General features: G+C 43.3%; 1 protein-coding gene across 3 annotated transcripts in view; it reads left to right on the top strand.

Moving 5' to 3' along the window:
* The first annotated feature begins 1226 nt into the window (after positions 1-1226).
* Positions 1227-11440, top strand: part of LOC117439976 (prospero homeobox protein 1-like) — a 34262-nt gene continuing 24048 nt past the window's right edge. Inside the window, exons 1-3 of one of the 3 annotated variants that reach the window (XM_034076142.1) lie at positions 1227-1547; positions 2046-2159; positions 6588-8680. In XM_034076142.1, coding sequence (XP_033932033.1) covers positions 6653-8680 — 2028 coding nt within the window. In that variant the 5' untranslated portion in view covers positions 1227-1547; positions 2046-2159; positions 6588-6652. The other 2 variants (XM_034076141.1, XM_034076143.1) reach the window with 2 other exon arrangements.

Genomic DNA, 11440 nt, shown 5'->3' with positions numbered 1-11440 from the left:
ACACACACACACACACACACACACACACACACACACACACACACACACACACACACACACACACACAAACACCTCCATAATCACTATTTGTAGCAGAAAGAGGGATGTGGGTCATCGGGGGCCACGCAGTGCCAGCTATCCCTCTGGGTGCCAACAAATAATAACACTCAACATACATGTAAATGTATCTTATTTTACTAGAGAAGTCTCATTTATCACGTTCAGGTCATATAGACTCAGGTTCTATCTTGAAAAAAACAAGTGATGTATATTTTTCCTCCAGTGTCCTCGTCTGTGATGGTGGAAGCTGAATACATTAAGTGCTGGACAGGACGCCCAACAAGGACTTTAGAGGCAGTAAGAGTCAGACGCCTACTCATTTATTACACTCGGACAAATCCTCCTCTCCTCTGTCCTGTCTCCTAAACCTTTTTATTCAGGGACCCGGAGACCTCTCCGGAACAAAACAGCTTTTAGCGCTGCCATCTCTCCCTGCTTCTGTTTTTGCAAATAGCTCTCTCTCTCTCTCTCTCTCTCTCTCTCTCTCTCTCTCTCTCTCTCTCTCTCTCTCTCTCTCTCTCTCTCTCTCTCTCTCTCTCTCTCTCTCACTCTCTCGCTCTCTTATTCACGAAAAATAAGAGAGAGAAAGGGAGCTGTTGTAGAAGCACATGAAGTCACTATGTGATTAAGGCCATATAGCCACTGCATTGCTTCTTATCCCAAATAGTATTACATATTTCAAAGAAAAGTAATCTAACTTAAATTCAGTTAACGTTATTTGATTATATTTGTTGTTGTTCTCTTTTAATTTGCGCCTAAAGAAGACAAAAACGCTCTAATAGTTCTAATTATAGTACTACTAATAATGAAAAGACAAATGACCCGTTGATCTAAATTAAAACCGAGAAAACATAGGCCACTGCCCCTTTGCACTCCGGCATACCATCACCGCGTGCGCACTTATTACCACTTAATTGTGGTCAGAATGTGATAAAACACCTCTGGGAGAAATATTGTTTTCCCTGCCTCCCTCCTCCTGCATTTAGGCCCTATACTGTAATAAATATGTCAATAAATGCTGCCATCAGTGCTCGATGCCAGCGCGCGTTATCAGTCTTGGGCATCGAGGTGTGTCGCACTCGACCCAACAGGGGGGGGGGGGGGAAGTGAGTTTGAAATAAATACACGGGTTGATCCACCTGGAATGGGCCGCGATAAGAGCAGCCAGTGTTAACCGACACGTTTCCTTTACACCTCATCCGAGTCTTCCTTTTCCAAACACGCGTTTCTTTAATGTCCCGGCCTGTTTTTCCAGCCTGTGTGCGCACCGACGGCACCCAGGGGAGCCGAGGCCAAATCAGCAACAGGCCAGTGAGAGAGCATGGGGCCGGGACACCTGCTTTGGAAAAGACACTCCAGACACTAAACTTTGCTGACTTCGTTGCATTTCGTTCGTCCTAAAAAACACTTGCTTGCAACATGGAAAAGAGACTCGCCTTTTCCCGTTTGGCACCTGACAGAGGCACATATGGAAAATAAGATTTCTAGTTAAGTACTTTAGGATCCTGTTTGTGCAAGGGATAAAAAAAGAAAATTCTGCCTGCAACAAATGAATCTAAAGTGAAACGCTAGGAAGAACAGGGGAAAGGAAAAAAGCACAATGATCTGATAAAAAAGGGGCATCAGCTACTTTTTTACTGGCTTCTACAAATTGATTCTACAATAATAATAACAACTACAATTAAAATACTATTTTTAGACGCTCATTAGGAAATAATTCAGAGGTAATTTCTGCATTTGCTTAATACTAGAATCATCCTTTCTCTTATGCAGAAACGCATTATGAAGCATATGGATGTGACCTATCCAGAAAAGAGTAAATGAAAAAAGTATTATGTAATGTAAGATAACAATTAATTTCAATGGCACAAATGTGTAAATAATATTACTAAACAATGTATGTATACACCTGTTGTAAAGATCGAGGGATAGAATATTTGCAGTGAGCAAAATCTGCTGTGTAATAATAAATATCCAATTTGTAGGAATGCAGGAGGACGACAACGAGCAGCCGTCATCATTTCATAAATCAGAAGCGTCAAACAGGTTTTTCTGTGGAAAGGATCAGATGTCAGTGTCCGCTGAGTTCAGCCTTACAGGTGGGCAAGTTTAAAATGAAAAAAAGTCGAATAATCCATAACAAATCTTAACATAGCGATGTTTTGTTTCAATTTACTGTTAGTTTGACTTATGCATTTCTGACGAGGGTGCTGTCTTTACTCATGGGGTTATTTCTGTGGCGGGCTGTGTGACAGACGTTTCATGATGATTTTCGGCTCTTAACTGAGCGTTTCACAAAGAGACGTTTATCTCTTCTCAGATATTGGCTTCCCTGGATAATCTGAATTCCAAAGCAAAGCTCCGAGCTTCTGTGCCGCTTTGCTTGTTCATAAATCAGACCTTGCATCACCCAATGAGAAAAGTCTGAAAATATCTCCACATGCCACTTTGAACCCCCAATACCCAAGTGACCTAATACTGTTATTCCCTTTGAGAAGCTGCAGTCTAAATGTGTACCAGTTGCAGAACAAAATGTACATAATGATATTTAAAGTTCTAACTCGTTGCACATCGTTAAATTATAAAATATCACACTGCAAAGTTGGTAATGATTTAAAGTGAATTGGCTTGAAGGAATGTTTTTATTAGAGTATCATACATATAATCCAAACATGCATAAACGCAAGTGTTGAAAAGTCGTTAAAAACGAATGTAAATGTTGAGTTTTACTGGTTGGAAGATGTCTGAAAATATATGCACTAAAACGGTGTCTACTTTAACAATTCACTTAATGCTACATTCGTTTAAAATCATGCTTTACATGTGAATAAATCAGCAACAGGGATAAATATCATCTGATTGTTTGCCAAATAAATCATCGTTCCATAATGAATTTTCTTTATCATGGAATTGATTTTATTTTTTAGTATTTTATTCAAAATCTCTTGGCATAAAAGCGACCATTTAACAAAAACATTCTTAAATATAACATAAATAACATAACAATATGTGGACTATGTGTTTTGTTGCGGCTTATCGTGTAATGTCAAAGTGAGTAACGATTCTTACTCGCGCAGTCGGTGCTTTGGGAAGAAAGAGATTAGTAAGAGTGTATTTCCTTTTCCCCCCTCTCTCTCTCTTTAGTTGCATGCTCAAGTCCCATTCTCTGGTCAAGTTCAGTGCGTTGTTCTCCGGACCGGACGGACGCTTCTTATTGGTAGGTTGCGACAGTTACATCACGCCGCTGGTGACGCGCACGTCTTCCTGTTTCCTTCAGCCGCGTCTTAAAGTGAATCTTAGTGGCGGAGAAGCGCTCAGCATCCAGAGCTCTGCATCCAGTGCGCCTCGGAGACGCACACACGCAGTCTCGCTCTCTCTCTCTCTTACACTCTCTCTATGTCTCTCACTCTTGTAGTCACAGCAGAGGATAGAGGGAGAGACCTACGCGCAAGAGCTCTTTTCATCTTCTATATTTTTCCTATTTTGTTCTTTTCGCTCGCGCAGAGCTCTGACTTTATTCCAGCTCTTTCTTCTCTGAGAAATTGTTATATCCCGTCATCCAGAAAATCCTCGGTGTTCTGCGTTGATTCTCTCTTTTTTTGTTTTCGCCGTAGTGTTCAGGTTGTCCCCCTCTTCATCTAAAGGGTAAGTAACCTTGTCCTCGGATACCTCCCTTTCTTGTTCTGCCTCGCTTGCACACGGTGGGCGGAAAAAAAAATAAACAAATGAAACCCCATGAACGGGGAAATGTATAACGGTGATCAACAGCTAATCATATATCTATACGACTTTATTTGCTCTGTTTCGCTCCCCTCGGCGTGTGGTTAGAGTTGCGTAAGCTGCCCGTGTGTTTTAGCGAGGATGATTTGCGAACGGTAGCCCAACCTTTCCCCATGAAAGCGGAGATCAAGTTGATTTGCAACTTCTCCAAGTAAGTTTTAGAAGCGAGTGTCTCGATACGTGACTTAAAACAAGAGTTGACTTTAGACGGAAGCTGAGATTGAGTCTGTATTTGATGTTTCGTGTTGGAAACGGTGACTTTTATATTGTCTTTGTCCTCCTGTGGGGAGAATGATTATAAAAACCTCTTCATGCCGTTTTACCGACACAGAATTGTTTTCAAGGCTGTTACGGTGCTTGTCAGTCCTCCTGTTTTGTGAATTTGGTGTTTGTCTTCTACTGGAACCACTTTTGGAGGATTGTGATAAAACGCTGCCGGTATATTGTTGAAAGTGAAGGCAACTCTCTTAGGTTTTGATATCTTTGTCCAATGACCATCAAATGTGGAAAGAAGCTTCAAAGTCTAACTGTTACCATTATGCATAGTACATTATGTCGTTTGACTTCTAAAAGTTGTATATTGTTTTAAATTAGACCAAGTTTTAAATCTAAATGTAACCTCACTTTTCTTTTTTTACTTTTTGTGTCTCATCAGAGAATTTTGAAACAAAAGCCTATAGCCAGGGGTTTTTATTTTAAAGAATGATGTTCAGATGTATAAAGTTGAGGTGAACCCCTGGAGCTGGTTGTTCATGTGTGTAGTTCAAAGCCTGAAATTGTTTTTTTACAAGAGAGAGGGAGTGCGCATGGGCAATGTGAGACAGGTGCTCGGTCGAAAAAGACAGGTGCTGGTGACTATTTCAAGCTCATTGTTAAGATCCTGAGGCGATCAAGTCAAGGTTTCTTTCTTGGATATGTATCACCCCTTTTCTGAACTGCTGGATATGGCTGTCAAGACTTGAGACACAGCCATTTATCAAAATGATATTGTTTTAGAACACTGATGTCACTTTAATGGGATTGATTTAAGAGGAAACTATGCCTGTTTATTTTATTAGTTTTTATCTTATCAGTTTACAAGATGTGAATTTAAAAAGGGATTTCTTTAATAGTGGAAAAACCTGCAATACATGCCACTCGTGTTGTGCATCACACTGCACAGCTTCTAACAAAGCCAGCAGCAAATAAGATAACATTTATATTAGTTGGAGGAACCAAATAATCAGTTAAAGCGAATGTTTTATAATCTCAACGGAGTTCAGTTTTCCTATAACCATTGAAACCGAGACTAGAATTTAGACACTCAAGATGGTTTTTGTCTGAAGAAATAATAGCAAAATTAATATATTTAAATATATCTGACTTTTTCGTATAAAAGAAACAAATATATATATAGCTACTTGGCAGATCTTTTTTAAAGTCTGCCTAAATCGGTGTCAAATTTGAGTATATTTGCAACCTTTAAAATAGACGTAAAAAAAAGCAGTTTTTTTATTACTGAGCCAGTGTGTCTTCAAAAAGGCTTTCTGAAAGAGTGTAAAAGGAAAATGGACATTGTTGCACCACTCTTGCTTTTGATTAAGAAAACATTACCCAAATTTAAAACTTACAAATCTCATAATTAATTGTATTTTTAAAGACAGGCATGCGGGTTAAATTGTCTCAAAATATATCTCTACATTTGGGATTGAATGCAGCTTCATGGCTATGACTAAGAAACTGCCACCACTGCTTACATAGCAGTATTGATGCAGGCCTGTACTGACAAAACAATTTGCTTTCAGAGGGGCATTAGGGTTTTTGTAAGAGCGCTTTAAGTTGCTCCTTGCCGGAGTTGACCCTTGCGACCTGTTCATTTGAGCAGAATTAACTGCCCTTGCCAGATGAAAAGACAAACAAAAAACACAGAAGTGAGCTCACGCTGGCAACAAAATCAATAGGCCTATTTTGTGTTTCTTTTATGTGTCACTCCCCCCCATCGCCTAAGATATGATGGCCATATTGATTAATGTGAACACAGCACTTGCAATTTAAAATTGCGCAATGTGTAAACGTGGTATTATTTAGTTTAAATGACCAAACGCACATTTTCTTACGTATACTGTAATAGGATTTAGCAAAGGCTATACAACCAATGTGCATTGTCTTCCCTTTTACACAACGCTTTTTTTTATACTCTTCACCCTAATTCTTTTATTTTATTTTTTAGTTAATAGCTCTTACAGTATGTTGGTTCACACTGCACAAAAATGGAAATGAGGACAAGTACTTAAGTAATTATCATAATTGTATGCAGCTTTGTGTTCCGTGGGAACTGGTTCAGTGTCGCGCGGCGTGTAACAGGGGACAGGATAAAATGTAGGACTTTGCCCTGGAATGTGGAGCCAAGGCCTAATTCTGCCCCCATCTTGCCTGTTCCCTTTACCCCGCTGTCACCAGTCCGCACTCCCGAGATGTAATCATGGATGCGCCTGTCCTATTAGAAACAGATTAGGAGAGATAGCCTGCTGGCTTGAGACAGAACTTATGCCTCTACAGTATATCCATATTGGCCTCTGATGCCATTTTCAAGAGGTTGATGTATTTCAATTTTTTTCATTCAAACATTCCAGCTTTTCTGTGTAATGTAGATTCAGTTTTGAAATGTACGTGTGTTTGTACATTTACTGGCTGACTGAGTGATTAATTAATATTCCGAAAATACTCTTCACTGTGACTCACACTTTTCTGATTTATTTTGCCCACAGGTGCTCGAAGGATTTGATCCTAGAGGACTCTTTTTCGGGATATGGCCCAATAGCAGCAGCCCGTGATGCCGGACCATGACAGCGACTCCCTCCTGAACAGACATACCAAGCGAAGACGTGTGGACATTGGTGTTAAGAGGACCGTGGGCAGCGCAGCCTCCTCTACAGCAGCAGCCACAACAACAACCACTGATAACATTGCCCGCGCCAAAGCAGCCATTTTCAGTGCCATGAACTCTCTGAGCTCCCACTCTCACCACGGATCAGACGCTGACTCCATGGAGTGCTCTGTAGTTCAGCCACATGGTGGATCTGGCGTTATGTCAGCCAGTGACAATGAGTCCAAGTCAAATGTACTCCGAAAGCTACTGAAGAGGGCCAACTCATACGAGGACACCATGATGCCCTTCCCTGGCACCACCATTATCTCCCAGCTTCTCAAGAATAACATGACTAAAAATGGAGGAGGACATGAGAGAGGAGAAAGAGGGGACAGGGGTGATAGAGGGGATGTTGGCTTCCCTGGATCAGGGCGCTCCAATGCAAGTTCAGATGCTCCCCAGGAGGATGCCTGCAGTAACTCCTCCCACGATAGCACCCCACAAGAGTGCTTGTCACCCTTCGGCCGTCCTCCTGGCCTGGCCAGCTTTGACATTGAACGTCTAAACGACGAACACCTGCGTGCCAAGCGAGCCCGTGTAGAGAACATTATACGTGGTATGAGCCACTCACCCAGTGTGGTGATACCTGCTTCTTCCCGTCATGAGCGTGACCACGAGATGGATAGAGAGCGGGAGATGGATCTAGACTGCCCACCCCCTCAGTCTCAGCAGCAGACCCCCGGCAGCCCACGGGGAGGGGAGGTGTGCAGCAGTAGCAGCCGAGAGAACAAGCGCAAGCAGCGTCTGCCTCAGCAGCAGCAGCAGAGCTTCACCCAGCTGGTGTGCCAGAGGAAGGAGCAGAAGCAGGAGGAGCGGCGGCAACTGAAGCTACAGCTGGAGGACATGCAGAAACAGCTGCGCCAGCTGCAGGAGAAGTTCTTTCAGATCTATGACTCAACCGATGACTCAGAACATAACGACCTCCACAATGACCTCCACAATGACATAGGAAACATGTCCGAGGACAGCCCTGGCCGGTCTGATACAGGTGGCGATGACCGGGGTGGAGATGACTTGCGCTCTGACAATGAGATGTCTGACCTGGACCCAGGCCACTTTCTGGACAGGGCACGGGCGTTGCTTCGGCAGCAGGCCATGCTGGCAGAGAGAGAGAAGCCAAGAAGAGAGGGGCTCAGCCGGAGCAAAGGACAGGGAGGTCCAGGCTCCTCCATGCATGCTGAAGGTAAACAGCTAGCAGAAACACTGAAGCAGGAACTCAATTCAGCCATGACCCAGGTGGTGGACACAGTGGTCAAGGTGTTTGCCAAGCCTCCACGTCCTACCCCCCAGCAGGCCTTCCCCTCACTTTCCATACCTGCTGAAAGATTTCCCACCATTGTCAATGGTGATAACCCCAACTTCCACACCGCCAACCAGAGGCTGCAGTGCTTCGGTGATGTCATCATTCCCAATCCTTTAGATTCCTTCTCCAGCATGCCTGGGATGCCATGTCCCACCATGGATCAAACCGAGGCGATACCTTTAGTCGTGAGGAAGACACCCAGTGACCACCACCATCACCACCAGTCCTCAGCTGTTGGGGCCCACGGTGGACACCACCACCCCATCCTTCACCCCTCCTCGCTCTCTGCCTCCATGGGCTTCAGCCCCCCATCCTTTAGGCACCCATTCCCTCTGCCTCTCATGGGCTACCCCTTCCAGAGTCCTCTTGGTGGGCCCACAGGTGGCTACCCGGGCAAGGACCGTTCCTCTCCAGACTCCATGGACCTGTCCCGGGAGACCACCAGCCTCAGGACCAAGATGGCATCGGGCCACCACATGGGGCACCACCACCACCACCACCACCACCATCGTTCTCTTTCACCATCACACCCTGGCAGCACGGCCGAGGGACTCTCCCTGTCCCTCATCAAGTCTGAGTGCAGTGACCTCCAGGACATGAGTGACATCTCACCCTACTCAGGCAGCAATGTATCCTTTCAACGAAATAATTGTCGAAGAGTTTCTGTGTGAGGGTGTGTGTTTGAGGGGGTTGAATGTGTATACCTACTCTGATGTTTTAACTACAAAGTCCACTTCAGGCAGCATATGCTTCTATAAGTCAGACAAAAATCCAATTTCAGGTGGTAATTCCCTATAGAGACAGGTGCGATACAATGCATCAACACCACAAAGAGTTAAAAATCAAATCTGTTTAGCCTGTTTGAAACTAGCCTAAGAAACTGAGAAATTGTTGATGAATCACTTTTCCTCCCACTGCTGTTCTCTTCTCCATTGTACTGCATTGTTATATTTATTTTTATACTCATACCTCTTCCTCACAGCACCATACAGCCTTTTCTTCCATCTTGAATCCAAAGTGCTTTAAAAGCTCTCTTGTCACATATCACTTACTCACGAAGATTAGGTCCCCACGACATTGACTGCCCCAATTCCTTTTTATAAACATGTCCTGAAAGAACAAGGAGGGAGATAGCATCCTGAAACTTGGCACACAATGGTGTTATATAGCCTCCCTTATAGTTTAACCCCAGTGTGCCCCAATCATGCCCTATGGATAAAAAGGCTATCCCCTATGGGAGTCTCAAATTGAGTCCCCCGGGGACTCGGGACTAATAGCTTAAACAGATACATTCAGTGCCTTCTCTGTTTCCCCTATACCTCCTTAGTACCTAAGTATTCAACACCCCCTAACCCTTATGAAAGTTTGATTTGTGTCACACTGCTTTCCTTAGAGAGCTTCGAGTCATTCACATTCATACCTTGCTAAGGAAATGAATCCAACAGCTTACCTGTTGTGTCTTTTTAAGTTCGGTGAATATTTATATATAACACTTTAGTTGCCTTGTTTTTACTTTTGTGCGTACCTGACTGCCTACCCTTTTTCTGAGTGTGTGTACACGTGTGTGTGTGTGTGTGTATGTGTGTCTTTATGTGTGTGCATGTCACAAAAGGTTCGCCTGAGGACTCAGTAAAGATGTATATTTATGATTGCTTGTGTTTTCTCTTGTGTTCCTCTTATCATCCATCGCCGTTGTAAAAAGCCCACAATCATTGTCGTTTCTTTTCCCTTTTTTTCATTTCATAAAGATCTGTCAACAGCCCGGGGGGCCCTTCGGCTGTTGCTTGGCAGCCAAATACTTCTTTTTTTTGTTTTCCCTCCCTGCAAACCCCCCTCCCCCCTGTCTTTTCTTTGAAGCGGACGTTAACAGGTGTTTGCAGCGAGCTGTTTATCTTTCATTACCTCGCCTTGTCTTGTCTTCTGACCCAAGGGTGAACGCTTTCCAGAGATCCATAATGCTTTGCTTCTACGGGCTCCCGATGGAGGGATGGAAAGAGAAAAGAGAATAAGAGAAAGTAAAAAAACAATCAAACAACAACCACATATGCCAGATGCTGTGGCTTTCATTGTAGCATTTATAAATTCAGGGCACTACCAGATGTAGTCCCCTAAATGAAAAAATAGGCAGTACAACATGTCGGCGTGTTTTTTGTTATTATTTTATTTTAATGTTATCACAGGTTCAGGAACAAAGTTTGGCATATACAAGATATCGTTTTGTTCAGTATTTTTTTTTTAATAGTACGACTTTCTAAATCTTTACAAGTGAGTTTCTTTCTATTTGTAGTGTCTTATAGCTGGTTTCATGGATGTAGTATTTTAATTTTCTTATTTCGTAGCTCCTTTTTATCCCGGAGCCTCCGAAGCCAGAGACAGCTTTTGATATTTTGCGAGGTGTGTTCAAGTTCACCAGCTCTCGGCAGCGTTGTGGAGCAGATGGCTGCTATCAATTTCCTCATTTGTTCTCAGTCCGACTCCAAATATTCTTGTCCTTACACCTGGAATTGGGAAGTCGAGCGGCTCTCTCATGACTTTGGGTTTTGGGGATGTGTTGTGAGAATGATGATGTCTTGTCAGATGTGGCAGGCGAACAGTGGGCCAGCTGGTATGAGTGCACCATCATGACAAAATAATAGCCTTGCACGCCACCCCTAAGTCCAATCACAATTACATTTGCAAGCTGTGAGTGAATTGGAGATGAAAACGCCTCATCAGGAGATATGAAGCTTCTTAATTGTCGTCTGAAGGGAGGTGATATTGTGTTTATGGCTGGAGAGGTAAAACCATGACGTATTTGTTTTAAAATCATTTTTAATTTCAGTGATAAGGGGAGAGCGATGCTTATCCTAATTGAAAAAGCAAAAACAAATTAATGTAAGTGTAAGTGCAAAGCTTTCACAGCAAACAAATCCCAACCTTGCCTTACTGAGAAAGAGCTTTCTCTTTCTCTCCCTCTCTCTGTCTGAGGATCCATTGTATCCCCTCCACTTGGAGCAGATGGTGTGGTGTGGAGAGTGAAGTGCTGCTCTTTTGGCCAGGCCTGACAGAGTAACACCAGTCTGCCAGGGTTTCCCCCACAAGACCCTCGCTGCGTATACAACTAACTCTCTCACTCTCTCACTGAATCAGACAAAGTAGACAGGGTTTTTAAGGAGCCAACCCAGTGTGGTTCAGTATTTGCTGGCTTTGCTGTGTAACCCTGAGGCCAAGGGCAATCCAATCTAGCAGCTGATGCCTTCTTCCCACTCTATAGTTACAGCTACATCTGGACACTTGACTGATTTTAACGATCACAGCTACCCCTGTAGATCATAAATAATGTCAGGCAATGTATTTTGTCCAGTCGAGTGTAAACAGTCTTCATGAAAACTTGGTGCTGTATCTTCTTT

This window comes from Pseudochaenichthys georgianus, chromosome 24, assembly GCF_902827115.2.
Source record: "Pseudochaenichthys georgianus chromosome 24, fPseGeo1.2, whole genome shotgun sequence".
NCBI classification, from domain to species: domain Eukaryota; kingdom Metazoa; phylum Chordata; class Actinopteri; order Perciformes; family Channichthyidae; genus Pseudochaenichthys; species Pseudochaenichthys georgianus.
Note: the sequence above shows the minus strand (reverse complement) of the source record. Positions and strands in the feature narration are given on the sequence as shown.